Raw genomic sequence first — 20307 nt, 5'->3', positions numbered from 1 at the left:
TATGCGGCTATACAGGATAACTTTAACTGGCATATGGACAGCTTTAAAGTCGGAAAGGACTTCTCGGAGCCCTTGAATACCGAACGAAGGTACAGACAGGGTGACGTTTTTAACATCCTGATGGAAAAGGTCATACGAGAGGCAAAGGTGAACACAAATGACACTCTGTACACCAAACAACACATATTACTCACCTACTCCGATGACATCGACATAATGGGTCGTATATTGCGACCCATTATGCCAAAGTGGGTCTGGCAGTAAATGGCGAGAAGACCAAGCTGATGGTATCAACGCGCAAGACGGCTAGTAGACTCGAACCAACTACCGAACTTGAGAACTACAGATAATGTTGGCCAACAGACGCTACTATGGTCTAAGACCGCAATTTAAGAACAAGAACAAGGCCGCCAGACCAAACCCACACTCTACAACAGTCTACTACCCGTGCTAGTGTATGGATAAGTAGCATGGGTACTTGCGCAATCAAATGAGGCAGCTCATGGGGTGTTTGAGAGAAAATTTTTCCGAAAGATCTACGGGCCGATCTGTGTCGACTGTGAATATCGATGTCGAATGAATCACGAGCTTTACCATCTATACACGGACATCGATATGGTCAGTCGTATCGAGCTATAGCGACTACGGTGGCTAGACCATGTTGTGCGAATGGATGAGTATGCTCCAGCTCAAAAGACATATAAGAGCGATCCGACTGATGGGGAAGGGGAAAACCACGAATTCGATGGAAAGATCAAGTGGAAAATGACATATCAAAGCATGGTCTTCGAAATTGGAAAAACTGCGCGCCTGGAAATCATTTTTAAGTTCTGCTTATGGAGTAAATGTTCTGTATCGAGCCAGCTAAGTAAGTAAGTAGTAGAGGTCCGGTTTGCAGCCGTTATTCTGTAATTTGGAATTTAATTTTCTTCTAGCTTCTAGCAGATAATTTATAATTGTATAGTTATACCCTACACAACTATGTTGTCAGGGTATTATAGCTTTGTGCAGCCCCAAAAGTTTGTAACGCCGCGAAATATTGGTGCTAGAGTATACCGATCGTCATATCTCGACTAGCTGAGTCGATCTAGACATGTGTGTCCGTCCGTCCGTCTGTCCATTATAATTTGTAAACACGATACAGGCCACAGTTATGGACCAATTTTCCCGAAATTTTGCATGTAGGATGGGTTCTGGCCAATGAAGACCCCTATTGTTTTTGGGAAAGATCGGTAAATATTTAGGGGATGAACTGGACCAAATACTAAATTTTTGTCGGTTTTTCTGGTCGCTCCAGAGACCGCAATAATGGCCGAACATCATGAAATTTTCCATGGAGAAGGGGATCGGGCCAAAGAATAAACATGCCTGTTTTCATAAAGATCGGTCAATATTTAGCGGATGTGTGAAAAATGACAAAATTTGTATTCTATAGCGTATATATTTACCCCTGAAGGACACAGACCCGAGATGTTGGTAGTATATCCAAGAGGAGTGTTTGACCTTTAAATTGATACCAATTATTTTGCCGTATGTTCTCGGATGTGGGTGTTACACGTAAATATTTACAGGTGCTTACGTGTTCAGATATTATTTAGTAACCCATTACCACACTAGAGGCCGAAAATATAGCGCTGATCGCTTTGAAATTTTCCATGAGGTTCCAGTTATGGTCAAGGACAACGCCTATAATTTTCGGTGATGATCAGATAATAATATTGGGATAAGGTGTATCGATAACTTAATTTTTTGTGTTATTTTCGAGTCGATCTATAGACCACAAATGAAAGCCGAACATCACAACACAACCCACGGTGAAGGGAATCTGGACAATAGCTGTACTGAATACTCGTAATATTCGGAAAATATGTCAGTGTGAGGAAGAGGTGCTGTTTACCTCTAATCGGGCAAGAGGGTGCAAATATCACGAAATACTGCCCAGGCTCGGAATAAATATCCGCAGAAAATTTGAGTTCAGTGGTAGTTGTGTAGAGTATCGTATGGTCGGCCCCGTCCGACTATACCGCTCCGATCACCGGTTCTCATATAGAGATAATCAAACTCAATATTTGAATTCAAATGTGTACATTTTCAAATTATTCATTTTTTGTGTGTAAATTTATTTTGAATGACTAGAAGGATGGTAATGATGATGTTCTAAATCAAACACAGGGTCATCCGTGCTGAAACCAGGTAAAGTGTTTGTTTTAGACTAACAAAAACACAAACAGACATAACAAAAATTGATAGAATTGAATACTTGAGGGCAGGTAGGAAACCATGAACCTTGGTTAGATCGATAGATCATTTTATCAGTGGCTCGTCTAAAAAATGCGTGTAATGATTTTAATCACTTGAGAAAAAAAAATGAAAATAAAATCGAACCTCTTTAATATGTAAAGCATGTACACAATTTGTAGGAAGAAAACAAAAAACGTACAAGGGGAAATGTAAAGGAAAGGAAAACAAACTGGAAGAACCCTCTTAACTAGGAAAAAAGAAATAAATACAACATCTACTGACTCAATCAGTGGGCGAGGGAGATCTTCACTTGTCCACTGCCGTTCGGTGACACAGGAAATAGATTTTTTACGAGTTTAAAACGTTTTCTGTGGCTACACAAGGAGAAGCAGTGGAAGAAGAAAAATACTAGGCAATTTATTTCAAGTGTTTAGAATTTCATAGAGCGTTTTAGTTGTTTTTTCTAATACGGCCTGTGAAACCTGTGCTCTGATTTCATTAGAAAATTATCGAATAAAAATTTAATAGAAATTGTTTAAACCTAAGGCAATTTTTTCTTCTCATTCACTTCACTGATCATAACTCTAGAATCCGACTCATTGTGAACGAGCGTTTTGTGGCTTAATCTCATAATCAAATTTTCAAAAAAAAAATGTTTTCAAATTTCAATACATGACGGACACACCTCAATTGAGATTAGATGTTGGTTTTGTTTTTGGTCACAGAAAGAACAGGACTGGAAACAAAATTGTACCTTTAAGAATAATGAGAATGCCATTTGTGTGTGCGCATGTGTGTCGGTGTGGTGATCTATTGTCTTGGTTGTTGGTTTTTTACTTACTACAACGTTTTAATCTCCAAATATCAATCTTCCAGCACAACCAAAATGTAATTTTTCATTAAAAGACCCCGAATGAGAGAGTACACATTTGCTAGTACCTTGGAGGTGGAGTAGGGAATTAAAAAAAAACGCAGCTCTGAAAAATGTCTCGTAGTTCATCATCATCGCAACAATTAAAGGTTCCCTCCGATACGGAGATTAAGGTATTACTAAGAGCAATGGATCAACATCTGTACGAAGTAAAAAATATGTTTTTCTACTTTTTTCTTTCAACCTGAAAATAATAGTTTTTTTTCAATGTCCCAAGCCTCAACACTTTTGTATTCCTTTCAACATATTTCGAAATCTTTATATTTAGTTCGATTAATAACAAAATATATAAACAATTACTTTTAAGAGATTATTTATACTCTTTCGAGTCGAGCTGGATGATCTGAGTTTTGCAATGAAAAGGAAAGCCAGGAGAAGAACCTACGTACCCACCATTATGACCTTTGCCACTATTGCAAAGGTCATACGTTTATAACTTGTACTTATTCCGCCCTTATGCAAAACTTGCATATGCGAATTAAATTCAAATTTGTCAAAGTTCGACATTTGTCTTAATTCTAGGAACAGTCACTTTCAAAGCAGATTTTTGTTGTAGCGATGGATAATTAATCCACACACCTACAATTGCTTTCATGGTATACACATGTTTTTGCGCAACCGTTTTGGAAGTGTGTTGATGGCTCAGAACGTTAAGTGGTCTGGCAACATTTGTGTTGCTCCGAGGACTAACTCTAAAAACCAATCCACTACCGAATGAGGAACCAAAATTTTAAAATAAAAGAGTAATGTGATTGACTGACTTACTGACTAACTAACTTTACAATTCACCAAAGTCCAGATGAAACGGCTGAAGCTACAATCTTGGGGTGATGATCACTCTTAGTCCTAAGGTGTCCGATAATGCTTGGTTTTTGGAAATTCATACCAGAACGGCATGAAAAATACTAAATATGGTAGCATATGTATTTACCCAGCTAACAATTTTTCCCAATATTCTGATTTAAGAATTTTTTCCGAGCTTTCTATTTTTTTTAGAAATCTTAATTTTTTAATCAGAATTCGGTTCGATTTCTGTCAAAAATTTAAATTTTCTTTCGAACTTCACAAGAAATTTCTTCCGAATTTCGACCGATTTCTGTCAGAAAATCAAATTTTCGCTCAAAATTTCCTAATAATTTTTATCCGAATTCGGTTGGAAACTCTGATAGTTTTTTTTTCCTTACGAAAAATTTTCCGATTTCGGTGACCACGTTCATACAACTTTTGTACCGAAATCGGACAGAATTCGGCATCAGAATCGACAATTTCTCAGAGATTCGGAAAAAAATGTTTGCTGGGTAGCTAACCAGTAGAGCTTGATAGAGTGTAAATAGATGTACAAACGGTTTTTTAATGTACTAAATTTGAAGGTTGGTTAGGAAGAGTGTAGTCATGTATACGGACAGCACTAAACGGAACTAAATTTGGTACAGTTTTAATTATCGGAGTGTAAGATTGGAATATGTAGGTAGTTTTGGATATTTGTACTTTTATGAAATGGTACTGAATATGGTACAATTTGAATTTCGGGTGAACCGATAGAGCTGGAATCCTGAAATTTAGGGGTATGTAGGAGGTTTTGAAAATTCGTACTAATGTGTACTATATGGAACACATGGTAAATTTGGATTTGGTTGAACCCACAAGCTGTTTTCTACTCTATTTCTTCTTGGAATATATTTTTTTATTCTCTAACAAAAGTCTTGGACAATTTGGCCCTCTAAGTATTGGCCGATCATTAAAAAACATTATTTTTTTATCTTTGACCCGCGTTCCTTCCCCGTATAAAATGTGTGTTCAGTTTATAATTGAATCGAAAAAATCACTTTTTTGTTAAGTTTATCCCCTAACTACCGAAAACTATAGATGTCGAACTTGACCATAACCGGAACTTTATGCTAAATTTCATTAGTATAAATTTGAAGGTGAGCCACTCCTCTTGGATACACTGTCAGTTTTTGCGGCATTTATCATTCTGGAAGAGTTATAGAATGCAAATTTTGTAAATTTTCATACATAAGTCTTTGTTCATGTTGACCCGCTTTAACAACTCTCCAATGTAAAATTTGGGATGTTGAGGTCTAATTATGGCCAGAAACATACAGAGATAAATGTTTTTTGGTCGATATTTACTAAAACCAATAAGCGTCTTCGTTGGTCGGAAAAGAAGCATTTTTTCTGGCAAAATATAAGCATAATCTAGATTTTTTCTTTAAAAAAAAAATTGGCAATACTGATCACAGGAGATATATGAGATATGAACGCACCTAATTCCGGCATGTACCAATAGTCGGCATCTGTTTTATATAGCTTCAAATATCTAAAAAATCCTATAACTAAAAATAAAAAATACCTTGAATAATCTTCAATAACACTGCAACCTATCTGTCAGTGTTCGCAAAAAAACGGTACACTATTGTAGTGTACCGTACCAGGAACACAAACACTAAAACGATGTCGGTGCACTAAAAATCGTAGTGCACCGCGGTCGGAACACTAAAAATCATTGTGTTCCACTTGCCGAAACACTAAAAATCGTAGTGTTCCACTGGCCGGAACACTAAAAATCGTAGTGTTCCATTTGTCGGAACACAAAAAGATGTATTTATTATCTTTTATTTTTTGTTTTTTAAAAAATTATAGATGGCTGATCGAGCTTGTATGAATAAAATTTATATTTTTATTGTTCTTCAATAGATATAATAAATATAATAACTTTTTAATTTTGTATATGTTTATATTTAATTAAAAATTAGTAGTATTATATTAGCATCAACAGTTTAAAATAATAAATATTTTATAACTAAAAAAGTTCGTCTAGTGGAAATTCAATCTGATGCCAACTGGTAACTGAAAATTCCATTGGATTGCATTTTGGCTAATAATCGATTGTGCTGATTCGAAAAACTACGATTTTTAGTGTTCCGACCAGTGGAACACTAAAATTTTTAGTGTTCCGAAACGTCCCATAGCAATAATTTATTATTGGAAATAGCAGAGAAATCGTTTAAATATATAATTTTTGCTTAACTATAATGCAACATGCCGACTATAGGAACATAATATTAATTTCATCTACTTTAATACAAATTAATTAAACAAATTTGTATTCCATCGGGGAGTAAACAAAATTTCGAAACATATGAACCTAAATACAATATAGTGAAAAAAATGCTCTCGCGATTGTGAAACGTTTAAAATGCGAAAATCCTTAAGTGCCGACTATTGGTGCTCTTATCCTATTTGTTAGCAGTTGGTAAACTGTTTGGCATACTTATCTTAAAAATGGTCTATAAGCTGTAAACATTAACACCCTGAAAACCCTGATGGTCAACAAGCAAAAATCATACATTTAACAGATGCCTGGCGGTAACAAGACAACCACCATCAACGGAAAAATATCGTTAAAATCTCAACACCAATAAAAAAGGGCTGTCAAACTAATCAACCCACATTCTATGAAATATAGTACATAACACTTCAACTACTCGTAAAGCTCACCCAACCAACATAGAATTTCCAATCAACAATTGTCCCAAACTCAAAACGAACGCAACCACCCATCCGTTCTTCATACTCTCTCAAACGTAATAAACTCAACCGATAATTATAACAGTCGTAACGAAAATTCGTCTCAAATAACAATCATCTCCACTATGGAACGAAGGAAGATTGTCAAAAAAAAACTGTTGTGGGTTATGTTTCATCATCACCATTATGTTTTTTTACATAAATAAAGTGTTCCACAATGATGATCATAATGTTAGTGTTGTTGGTGATGACGACAAACAACAGCCAACCGACCAGCAAACCAACCAAAATGATGAGTTGAATGCTGATGATGACGCGTTCGTTACAATAATTATTATGATTGCTTGTTATTATTACCATTCCCATTAGGTTGTATTGTTGTTGTTGTTGTTGTTGCCTACTCGTCGTTTTTTATTTCCCTTTTTCGTATTTTCTTTAAACAACAAATATCGCAGTTTTCTTTATTATCGTTCGTTGAGTTTTTTGTTGCAACTCATTTGATGTTATGTTGGCTGTGTGTTTGTTTTATGTATTTATCGGTTTTTGTTTTGCTTTGTAAATTAATTATTCCCCTTTGTCGTATATACTCAAATAGAATTCAAGTATATAGGAATGAATATTGACAGTGGGACAAATTATAAAATCAAGGGCTACATGGGTTTTTTAGATGAGATACCTCTAATAGATACAAGCTATTACTTACATAGCTGGCTTGTGATAGAACGGTCGTTCCATAAGCTAAGCTTAAAAAAGATTTCCAAGCTTGTCGGTCTTGTGCGCATCTAATCCAATTTGAAAGACCATATGCCGAGATGGTGTTTTCTACATGATCTTTCCATCTAATTCCATCCATTCGCACAACATGACCACGATACGACTGAATATGTCGATGTCCGTGAATAGATTGTAAAGCTCGTGGTTCATTCGACGCCAATATTCACCGTCGACGCAAATTGGCCCGTAGATCTTTCGGAGAATTTTTCTCCCAAACACTCTAAGAGCTGCCTCATTTGCTTGCGCAAGTACCCATGCTTCAGATCCATATAACAGTGCGGGTAGTATCAGCGTCTTTTAGAGTGTGAGTTTGGTCTGGCGGGAGGTGGCCTTGTTTCTAAACTGCTTACTTAGACCATAGAAGCATCTGTTGGCCAACACTATAATTCTCCGAATTTCAAAACTGATGTCATTAGTTTTATTTATGGAGGTACCAAGGTATATAAAATCCTAACTAATCCTATCTCGAAGCTGTGATTCTCAAGTTTTCACAGTTGGAACGAGTCTACTGGACGACTTGCGTGTTGATACCATCAGCTTGGTCTTCTAGCCATTTACTGCCAGACCCACTTTGGCAGACTCCTTCTCAATTTGTTCAAAGGTGGCTGTTCGCAATGTTCGACCCATTATATCGATGTCATCGGCGTAGGCGAGTAAAATGAGTTGTTTGGTGTAAAGAGTGTCAGTTTTGTTCACCTTTGCGTCTCGTATGACCATTTGCAGCAGGATGTTTAAAAGATCACACGACAAACTGTCACCTTGTCCGAATTCTCGTTCGGTATTTCAACTTTAACTGCTGACCTTGTGCCAGGTAAAGCTATCCCTCATAGCGGTATTAATTTCGGAATGCCGAATGATGACATGGCTTCAAATAAACACCTATGAACTGATAGAGCTGTCGAATGCGGCTTTATAGTCGGCCAATAGATGGAATTCGTCGATGTGTTTTTCGTGGATCTTTTCCAGGATTTGGCGCAGAGTGAAAATCTGGTCAGTGGTGGATTTGCTAGGTCTTAAGCCGCATTGGTATGGTCCAATAATGTCATTGGCCATTGGCTTCAGTTGTTCACACAGCACGCTGAACAGCACTTTATATGCGACGGGAAGGAGACTTATTCCTCTATAGTTGGCACATACCGTCTTGTCTCCTTTTTTGTGCACGGGACACAGAATGATGAGTTTCCAATCATTGGGCATGCGTTCCTCTAGTAGAGTTGTACAGTTCACGAACGAACTAGTTCAAATGAACGATTCACTTAAAAGACAGATTGAACTAGCTCTTACAAAGTCGTTCTTTTTAGTTCATTAAAAGAACGAGCTGGAATAATCTTTCCTTTTAGTTCGATTTGGTCTAAATGGAAGCGGCACCGGTCGAGTACTACTGAACTAGAAGACCGAACTAGTTCAGTCAAAAGAGCTGAACGAAAAAGAGCGATCAGCTAACTGAACTAGATAGAACAACTCTATCCTCTAGCCAAATTGTACTAATCAGCTGGTGCATGCTCCTTAACAGCATCTGACCACCAGTCTTAAATTAGTTCGATTGGTAACCCATTGGCACCTTCAGCTTTACTATTCTTCAGATGATTGATTGTATTTGGTCGAATTAACGTATATAAAATTTATTTCCAAACTATCAACCATCATATCCAACGTAAAAGACACTGCTATCGTATGTACTTTCTCTTTTTTACACCAATTATATAAAAAATGGCGCCCAACGTGGGGCTCAAACACAAAACGCTACGATAAGGGGAATGTTTAACTGACTCACGGCAACTTCCCAGCAACGCAGAGTCAATTGACAAAGTAATTAGAATATTTCGCAATTTAGACACCAGCTGAAACAGCATTTATAATAAAATTAATTTCTTATAAATAAATACTCCTCCATATAAAAAGGTTTTAACTAATAATTCACAATTCTTAATCGATGACGTTAATAACATTGAATCGATTCCCCCACTAATATTAATATTTGCACATTCTGAACAAAATTATATTGCCCTCTCTTTTACTCTCCCTCGCGCTTATGCACGTGCTCATATAGCGACAATAATTCTTAACTGATTTATATTTTTTTGTTTAATTTGTTGAAATATAAAACGCATTCCATTTTATATTCATAATACATAGTCGTCACAAACATACAAACACACACACACATTGAAACGTAGATTAATCGCATCATTGTGACAATATGCAGACGAGCTGGCAGAGAGCAAGAGAACACCCATCCCATATTTTTTAAATAAAGCTTAGAGTTGTTGTTGTTGGTTGATATTGTTTTTATTGCTATATTAATTGTAATGTAAAGGGTTGTTGGTTCGTTGCTGTTACTATGTTAAAACAATAACAATGCAATTATAACATTATTATTATGTGAGTTATGAGAATTGTGAGAGAATGTTCATAACATAACATATTCTGTTAACATAGTGATAGAGAGAGAGAGAGATTGATTGGATTTAACAGTTGGTGCCAGAAATTAGCAGCAATTAATTGGGATAAAATCAAATACTGATGCACAGTGTCTTCGAGAAAATAATGTCTCACTTTACCTAATAATAAACAAGTAAAAACAATGATAAGTTCGGAACACCTTGAGGATGACAATCAAAATATCTAAAAGTAGTCCTATCATGTTATGATAGGCCGTTGAACATACCGAAAAATACGTTAGAAAAAAGATTGTAATTCTCAAAATATCTTGAAGTGAGACTACCGTTATATGGGGCTATAATAAAACTAAGATCAATGTTCACATTGTTTGAGATCTGACAGCCAATGAGAATCCAAAATACCATATTACAGTCAATTTTGTTAAAAAACGTGTTCAAAATTTCGACTTGGGTAAATGTTAATAATCTTTAGTGCGAAAATGTGGCGGTACCGTTATGAGAACCCAAAATACCAAACTACAGCCAATTTGATTGAAAACCATGTAAAAGAAATCCCCACCTGGGTGATACCATAGTATGGGGGCTACCCTTAAACGTGGGTCAATATTAACAAGTGAAAAAGCATTAAGTTCGGCCGGGCCAAACTTTGGATACCCTCCACCAAACTTTGGATACCCTCCGGTTCATATATATGAATATATATAAGGTTAATTATCGTACCTTATGTTCTAGTTTTTTTTTCGTATCTTCCGCAGATGAAATGATTTCAACACAGTCTTAGAACCAAACCCAAACACGGAACAAATCATATAACTATTTTAATATAAAAAAGGGGTAATATGGGGACGACCCCAAAAAGGGGGCGAATATTAAACATTTTTGGTAGGGAGTTTTGTTACCATAAACGACTACAAAATACCAAATTGCAGCGAATTTGGTTGAAAAACTCGCTCAAGAACCCCAAAATACTGAAAATTGGGGTACCCTTATATGGGGGCTACCCGAAAAAATGGACCTATGTTCATATTTTTTTGTGGAGAGATTTGGAACCTATTAATAACTCAAAATACTAAATTACAGCCAATCCCGTGGAAAAATACGATTAAGTCCCCCAAAATATTGAAAATTAGGAGGTATCGTTATAAGGGGGCTACCAGACAAAGTGGACCTATATTTATACTTTTTTGTGGAGACATTTAATACCCAATAAGACCCAATGTACCAAATTTCAGTGAATTCGGTTGAAAAACGCACTCAAGAACCCCAACATACCGAAAATTGGGGGTAGCACTATATGGGGGCTACCCGAAGAAATGAACCTATGTTCATAGTTTTTTGTGGAGAGATTTGGAACCTATTAAGAACTCAAAATATTAAATTACAGCCAATTCGGTGGGAAAATACGATTAAGACCCCCAAAATACTGAAAATTAGGAGGTATCGTTATAAGGGGTCTACCAGAAAAAGTGGACCGATATTTATACTTGTTCGTGGAGACATTTAGTACCCAATAGGAACCCAATATACTAAATTTCAGTGAATTCGGTTGAAAAACGCGCTCAAGAACCCCAAAATACCGAAAATTGGGGGTACCCCTATATGGGGGCTACACGAAGAAATGGACCTATGTTCATAATTTTTTGTGGAGAGATTTGGGACCTATTAACAACTCAAAATACTAAATTACAGCCAATTCGGTGAAAAAATACGACCAAGACCCCCAAAATACTGAAAATTAGGTGGTACCAGAAAAAGTGGACCTATATTTATACTTTTTGTGGGGACATTTAGTATCCAATAGGAACCCAATATACCAAATTTCAGTGAATTCGGTTGAAAAACGCGCTCAAGAACCCCAAAATACCGAAAATTGGGGGGTACCCTTATATGGGAGCTATGGCTAAACGTGGACCGATATATCCTATCTTCGAACTTGACCTGCCTGCAGACAAAAGACAAGTCTTTGCTAAATTTCAGCACCCTATCTCAATTCCTTTAGAAGATAGCGTGATTACAACAGACGGACGGACAGACGAACGAAAATGGCTAGATCGTCTTAAAATTTTACCCTGATCAAGAAAATGAATATTTCGATGAGTTACAAACGGAATGACAAAATTAATATACCCTTCATACTATTGTGGGGGGTATAAAAAATATACGCTATGCAGAGTCCCCCGAAGAAATAGTTTTTATTTGTTTGCGCTATGTAGAGGCTTTGGTAAAAAACTTTTTTTTAATCTACGCATAGATACTCGATAAATTGTTTTTTAAGGAATCTACGTAGAGTCCACGCAGATTCCTACGTCGTAGACTTTCTGACGTTCTCTTTATAGTAATTATATGGCCTTTTATAAATTTTACTTTGATTGAGTTATTCTTATTTAACCCTTAATTTGTAAAACTGCAAAAAATGCACTCAGTTCGTTGTGAACTTGTTCGAGTTGCATATGCTAAGATTCATTCATTAACTCCTTTTTTATGTTAAACATGTTTGGCGATACACTTCATTTAATGCTATTAACAGTTTCATTAGCATAATAACAGTTTTGCCTATGATGTTATTCTATGTGTGTGTTTGTGCATGTTTAACATTAACATCTCCCTTTTGAAGCAAGAACAAAGCAAACAAAAATGTAAACATGCCATTCATTGATGCTGCCGAACTGAGAGTGTGTGTTCAGTGCCAAATGTTAAGTACAGAGTTTTAATTGTAATTTGAAGAGTTTGTGTTCTCTCTCTCTCTCGCACACACGCTCTCTGTGTAATGCTGACATCGTTGTCGATGTGTTGTTGTTGTTATTTTGATTCTATGTTGCTGTTTTGGCCAGGCAAATGGGTGAGACTATTAAAATGTGTGCTGTACGACCGTGTGTTTGTGTGTGCGCCTGTATGTTTATTTGTGCATCATACTTAACACAATCGTCATAAGAAATTGATTTCATTAGTTTGGTCGTTGTTGCCGTTGTCGTCGTCGTCGTTTTTATTCCATTTCGTTTGTGAGTTCGGTCGTTTGGTTCGGTCTCGTTTGTTTGTATGTTTGATGATTGTTTTGTTCTGAGTTTGGAACATTGTCTTGTGTGTGCCTGCCCGACCGCCTTAGTCAGCCAGTCAGTCTTACTCCTCTCTGTTACGTGTTAGCAGCAGCAGCAAGTGAGCGAGTAGCTGAGTTTGTGTGTACGATTGTGTTTTGTTTTGCTTTAGTCGTGTGTTATTTTTTCGTGGTTGGTTTAAATTTTTTTCGAATTGCGCGCCCTTAGTCATTGACTAAACGTTCAACAGCGAACAAGCGTGAGCGGCAATTTAATTAATAAGAAAATAATAAATAAATAAATGAAAGAAAGAATTATCAACAAGAAAAAACCAAAAAATTATTTGATATTAAAAGATATAATAAAGAATTGATGAATATTATTTCAAAAAAATTAAGAAAAAAATATAGTGACAAACAAATTAAAAAAAAAACAATTTTTTGAATAATGAAAAAAACCTAACGAAAAAAGTGTTAATTTTAAAAACAAATATTTTTTTATGTTGAGAAGAAGTGTCTGCTACTGCTACCATCAACACGACTAATTTTGGATTATTTGTTTTCCTACGATTTTTTGACATTTTCATTTAAATCACCGTATCTATATAAATGACAAATAAACAACAGTAACAACAAATCAACGTAATATGCCAAATCATATGATATTGTCATTACGTTCCTTCTACTCTTTCTTCAACTTCATTATCATCGCCCTTGCTGGTCCATTCATCTACGCCTCCACCCAGCCGTTGGTGTTTCGTTAAAAAAAATATTCGAAGTGAAAAAGGAAAAAACAACAAGAATCCAGAACTTGTGACAGTTATAAAATAATACAAACAACAAACAAATTAAAGCCACACTCTAACGAAAAACGCCGCTAAAACAAAACACACATTTTTTTTAAATAAATATTGCTGCAGGAAAATCTATTTAAAAAAATATCCAAATAACAAAAAAGTGATAATTGTGACAATTTTTTGGAATAAAAAAGAAGAAAAAGATATTTTTTTTTTATAAAACGAGCAGAAGAATTTCTGCAACAAATTGAAGCAACAAAACTCCTTCTCCTTTGGGATTACAAACAACAAATAGAAGAAGACAAATTTTGGCTGGATCCATCTGCTAAAAGGCATTCAGCCTTCGATTATAACGGATTATTGCATTGTCACAACAAATCAAAATGGTAAATATTGTCAATAAAAAATATTAAAAAATTTATAAAAAAAGAAAAAAAATCGAAAAATTAAAACGAGTTCCGCTTAATAAGAAACTGCCTCTGGGAAATCATTGTGACGCCTTTTACGTAAAGAACTCAACCTGTAGTCCCAAAAAGTTTAAGACTAATTAAGAAATTTTGATACCAACCAGCCTCGGAATATCCCTGGATGTTAATTTTTTATTGGAAGTCATGGAATTCAATTCTAAATTGCAATAAAAAGGAGCTTCTCAAAATACTTACCTTTCAGTTTTTACTTAGGGGGATTTGAGGGTCAATTTTTATACTCGTATCATATTTCCATTCCATTCCGTATCTACCGCCCAAATGCTTGCAGCCCTGCTTCACGTAGCGGATCGATCTTTATCGTTCCTTTTTTAAAAAGGAACTAGTTCCTTAAGGTAGTCCCTTTGCTCTATATAGTTCCGAATAGATAGTTCTTTTGAATCTATCTCTGCAGAATCAAAAAAGCAACGAGATCAGAAAAAGGAACAATCTTAATCGAAGAGCTGGTACTAGTTCCAATCATTTCTCTTTCGGAATAGTTCCAATGAACTGGTTCGTTCCATCTCTGGCTCTACCCAACTCTGGAATCAATCCTCCTCCATTTGCTGAAAATCGGCAAAAAAAAAAACAGATTGGATATGATATAACCCAAACCAAAAAGAAAACAAAATTTTTCGATGGGACCATTACATAAATTCTAGGGAGGAATTATTTTTTTTAATTTGGGCAATCTAAAAACCATTTCTTAAGCGTATGGCCTCAAAAATGGAACTAGGCTATTCATTTAGTTCCATAGTTTCCTTTAGTTCAAGAATCATTTGAAAAAAAAAACTCTTGCACAAATTTACACACATCGAAGAAGCCTTTAACCATCAGTTTCAATAAATTTGGAAGGTATTTAGGGTTCTAAGCTCTTTAAAGGCTCTACAATTACTTTTGTGACACGTCGCTATTATAACCTCCAAAGAAGGGCTGATGGAAGCGTTTAGATTTTTTTCGGTTAGCTTCGCAAAGGTAACTATTAGGTCAATATTCATTTAGTTCCATAGTTCATATTAGTTCAATCGTTCATTGGTATACATTAGTTAATTCGATCAACGAACGTGAAGAACTAGTTAAATGATTCAATCAAATGTTACTAGACAAACGAGTGCAAAAATGAACAACTGAAGCAAAGGGAACTACATGAACCAGAAAACCCGTACTTAGTACTGATCGTTCCATTTGCGGAATAGTTCCTTTGAACTTGTTCGTTCCGGCCACGACCCAGCTCTATTAAGATTTTATCCCCTAAACATTTTATAAAAAATGCACATATACATTTTTTAAACCTTTTCCATTTTTTGAAGACTTGAAAATTAAAAAAAAAAAAAATTAAGATACCTATTTTGAACCTTTTCTTCAACCAAATTGCCTGTAATTTTCTATTTTGGGTTCTCATTGGTTCTCTCTGACAACAAAAAATAATTAATATTCAGGTCGATACATTTTCACAGAAAAAAAATCTGCAGACCATTAGTTCGATATTTTTTCGATAGAATAAATTCTGTAGACTCTCAGGTCAATTGTTTTCTTCTATAGAAAAAATTATGCAGAATCTCAGGTTGGTGTCTTTACTATAGAAAGAAAATGCAGACCCCTAAGTCGATATTTTTTCTATAGAAAAAAATTCTGCAGAACACTAGGCCGATATTTTTCTATAGAAAAAATTGTGCAGTCCCCCAGGTCGATATTTTTATAGAAAAAATTCGGCAGACCCTCGTCGATTTTTTTCCAAAGAATGAAATGGGTGTTTTTTCACAGAAAATATTTTGCAGATCCTGAGGTCGGTGTTTTTTTTTTTTTTTTTTTTGGTATAACCTTATACAACTATATATCTCGATTGTGTCCATACCGCTATTTGTAAAGATTGTTCTGGTTATTCTTTGTTTATTCGATCGATTTTGAATGATGATTGCATGAATCTTGATCATTCGCAAGGACTTTGAAATTTTAATTATTCCGACGGCATAACTAATTATACATTTTTTCAAGACTATTAAAAATTGCACAGTAAGAGTCAATGTTATTACAAAAATCTTAACAATCAATAGATTTAATTTTCCCTAAGTTCATTGAACTTTAAAATTTGCTCATACTTTTTTCCCAATCCATTGTTTGTTTTTTTTACATTTCAAAATCCTCCGAATGTAAAACAACCCTTGTCTTTCATTGTCTTTTATCGCAATCCCCATACAAATGGGTAAAATGATAATAAAATATTGATTTGATAAAATGTGTATCACATTTCTTCAAATTCTGATGAAGGTGATAGACATCTGCACGGGGTGAATTAATGTGAATCTGCAAAACAAAAAAAATCTTTTCGGGTGTTTTTTTCTTTACACGCAATTTTTTTTATGATGTTATAAAAACAACAAACACACGCACTCACATAGATTAATGTTTGGTTAGATTTTAAGGGGGGCACATTAATAAATAAAATTTTTATGATGCTGCACTCCAAAAAAAACCGAAAATGTAAAATTTAGGTAGCGAAAAAATAAAATAAAAATGTGAACTATAAAATCCGGAAACAAATCATAAATCATTATGATCAAAATACAATTTTTTTTTTTGAAATACAAAAATTTGCATTTGATTGTGGAAATTAATTGAATTTGGAAAACATTTAAAACCCTCAGGATTGTACTAAATTTCTATTGACAAAGTTCGTCTGGATTTTGGCTACAGAAAATTTTACAGGAGCCTCAAGTCGATATTTTTGCTATAGAAAAAATTTTGCAGACCCTCACGCCGGTATTTTTTCTATAGAAAAAAATTCTGCAGACCCGCAGGTCGATATTTTTTCTATAGAAAAAATTCTGCAGACCCGCAGGTCGATATTTTTTCTATAGAAAAAATTCTACAGACACTCAGGTCGGTGTTTTTTTTTCTATAGAAAAAATTCTGCAGACCCTCAGGTCGATATTTTTTTTTATAGAAAAAATTCTGCAGAACTTCATGTCGGTGTTTATTTCTATAGAAAAATTTCTGCAGATCCTCAGGTCGGTGTTTTTTCTATAGAAAAAATTCTGCAGACCCTCAGGTCGGTGTTTTTCTCTATAGAAAAAATTCTGCTGACCCTCAGGTCGGTGTTTTTTCTATAGGAAAAATTCTACAGACCCTCAGGTCGGTGTTTTTTCTATAGAAAAAATTCTGCAGACCCTCAGGTCGGTGTTTTTTCTATAGAAAAAATTCTGCAGACCCTCAGGTCGGTGTTTTTTTAATTTAATAGGCATTTGAAATATTTATCTTGCCGCATAGAACAAATTTTCAATTTCCTGTTATGTTAGTCACATTATTTTCATTAGAATTTTATTCATTAAAATTAACAAACATCTGCACCCCAACAAACAGAGATGTTCAAATGGCAATCATCAACACCCCCTCTTAAATTAATAAATCTATTAAAAATATATTTTCAAAGAAACAAAATTATACTTAGCTGACTAATCGTCAAGGAAAGAAGGCACATTAAAACTTATTCTACGAATCAAACTAAATGAACCTAACTAAGTATAGATGTGTGATAATACTATTTACTATTAATTATATATGGAATGGGGTTTAGTCATTTAAATTAGCAAATAGCTGCAAAAAATATACTTAGAAAAAAAATAATAAATTCAAAATCTATGGCACATTTCACCTATCTTAATATTTCATATTTCACAACAACAAAAAAGGAAACATTATTTTAGTCAAAATTCTCTTTTGCTGATCTCAAAATAAATTATAAATCTTTTTTAAATATGATAGAAGAAATCCCTCTCTAGAAATAAAACCGAAATGATGCTTCTAAACGCTTCGGTTCACCTTTAATTTGTGAAAAGTGAGAGAAAAAAATTACAAAAAATAAAAACAAAATCTAATAAAACCAAAGTGGCCTAGTCCAACCATATGCCTGCCTGCCTGGCCTGTCTTGTCTATCTGTGGTTGGGAGGTTGTGTGTGCAGAAGATGAAGAAAAAAAGGCGCAAAATGGAAATTCACATCTCATGAATTGCGAATATTTTTGTTGTTGTTGGTCTTTTTTTCCTTTTTGGTGCAAATATTAATAAATTATACCGCAAATAAAATTCTTTGATTCTCTAAATTATGATTTAATAGTCTATTTTTAATTAAATGCAATGCCAAAAACAACAACTACAGCGACAGCAGCATCAGCACCACCATGTATCAAACGTTCAACTACAAAGCCCAACGAGTACCAACCAACACTTGGTTGGTATAGATATTAACAGAATTATTAAAAAATATATCTAGAAAATAAATAATAAATGTGAAGGAATTATTAGTATGTAGATGGAAAGAAGTGAACATTGGCTAATGGCGAAAAATGATATAAAAAACAAGATAAACTGAATATAGATAGAGTCATGGCAACATATTAAAAAGTATCATAGACCTTCAGGTCACAAAAATCACAGATCCAGTGGTTTTACTATAGATACAAATCGGAGACCCTCAGTTCAGTGTTCTCTTCTGCAGAATAAATTTTACAGACCCTCAGGTCTGTGTTTTTTTTTTTTTCATAGAAAAAAATTCACAGACCTTAAGGTCGGTATTTTTCTATAGGAAAAATGCTGCCAACGCCTAAATTGTTATTTTACAGAACAAATTCTGCTGACCCACAGTTCGGCTTGTTATTTTTTCTGTAGAAAAAAATTTTTAGACCCTCAGGTCGATATTTGTTCTATAGAAAAAATTCTGAAACCCCTAAGTGTTTTTCTATAGAGAAAAATCTGCAGACCCTCAGGGCGGTGTTTTTTCTATAGACAAAAGAATTGCAGACCCTCAGGTCGGTGTTTTTTCCATAGGAAAAAAACTTGCTGACCCTCAGGTCGGTGTTTTTTTCTATAGAAAAAGTTAAGACCATTGGGTCGTTGATTTTTTTATAGAAAAAATTCTGCAGGCCTTCAGGTCGTCGATTCTTTTTCTATATTTTTTCTGCAGACCCTCAGGTCTTTGATTTTTTTCTCTATAGAAAAAAAATTCTCAGACACTCAGGTGGGTGATTTTTTCCATAGAAAAAAATTCACAAACCCTCGGGGAGGTAATTTCTTCTATAGAAAAAATTTCTTTTTATAGAAAAAAATCACATACCCTCCTTACATTTTTTGTTTATATATCACAGACCCTCAGGTCGGTGATTTTCTCTATATAAAAAATTCCTCAGAGATTTTCTCTGTATAAAAAATTTCGCAATTACATTCCCCACTAATAAATAGTTGTTTTTTATAAAAACAACAAAATGGGATTCAGCCTGACTATTTTGCAAAAACAAAATACAAATGGTATCCCAAATAAACCGCCAACACTGCTGAAATTTCGCAGACCCTCAGATGTGTCGATGAATTTTTCCATGGAAAAAAATTCACATACACTCAGTTCGGGGATTTTTTTCTTTTAAAAAAAATTCAATTTCGGTGATTTTTTTCTATAGAAAAAAAATCGCAGTCCCTCAGTTCGGTTATTTTTTTGTAGAAGAAGAAATTTCACAGACTCCCAGGTCTGTATTTCTTTTATAGAAAACATTTCATCGGTGATTTTACTATAGAAAAAATTTCATAGACTCCTAGGTCGGTATTTTTATTTCACAACCCCTCATGGCTACCATTATCTACGGCAAACATTTTTTGTTTGTGACCCTCAGGACGTTGATTTTCTCTATATAAAAAATTTCGCAGACCCTCAGATCGGTCGATGAATTTTTCTATAGAAAAAAATTCAAAGACCCTCAGTTCGGGGATTTTTTTCTTTAAAAAAAAATCAATATTGGTGATTTTTTCTATAGAAAAAAAATCGCTGTCCCTCAGTTCGGTTATTTTTATTGTGGAAGAAATTTCACAGGCTCTCAGGACTGTATTTCTTTTATAGAAAACATTTCATCGTATTTTCTCTGTATAAAAAAATTTCGCTGACCCTCTGATTGGTCGATGAATTTTTATATTGAAAATAATTCAAAGACCCTCAGTTCGGGGATTTTTTTCTTAAAAAAAAATCCATATCGGTGATTTTTTCTATAGAAAAAAATTTACAGACCCTCAGTTCGGTTATTTTTATTGTAGAAGAAATTTCACAGACTCTCAGGTCTGTATTTCTTTTATAGAAAACATTTCATCGGTGATTTT

The 20307-nt window shown here is 34.6% G+C and overlaps 1 protein-coding gene across 1 annotated transcript in view; it reads left to right on the top strand.

The window, feature by feature from the left end:
- The first annotated feature begins 14011 nt into the window (after positions 1–14011).
- LOC133338125 (uncharacterized) overlaps positions 14012–20307 on the top strand; it is a 67717-nt gene continuing 61421 nt past the window's right edge. The window contains exon 1 of the mRNA XM_061546310.1: positions 14012–14093. Within this exon, the coding sequence (XP_061402294.1) occupies positions 14091–14093 (3 nt within the window). The 5' untranslated portion in view covers positions 14012–14090. The remainder of the gene's footprint in view (positions 14094–20307) is intronic.

This window comes from Musca vetustissima, unplaced genomic scaffold, assembly GCF_032173495.1.
Source record: "Musca vetustissima isolate MV318-11 ecotype Yass unplaced genomic scaffold, APGP_CSIRO_Mvet_v1 utg22112, whole genome shotgun sequence".
Classification (NCBI taxonomy): Eukaryota; Metazoa; Arthropoda; class Insecta; order Diptera; family Muscidae; genus Musca; species Musca vetustissima.
Note: the sequence above shows the minus strand (reverse complement) of the source record. Positions and strands in the feature narration are given on the sequence as shown.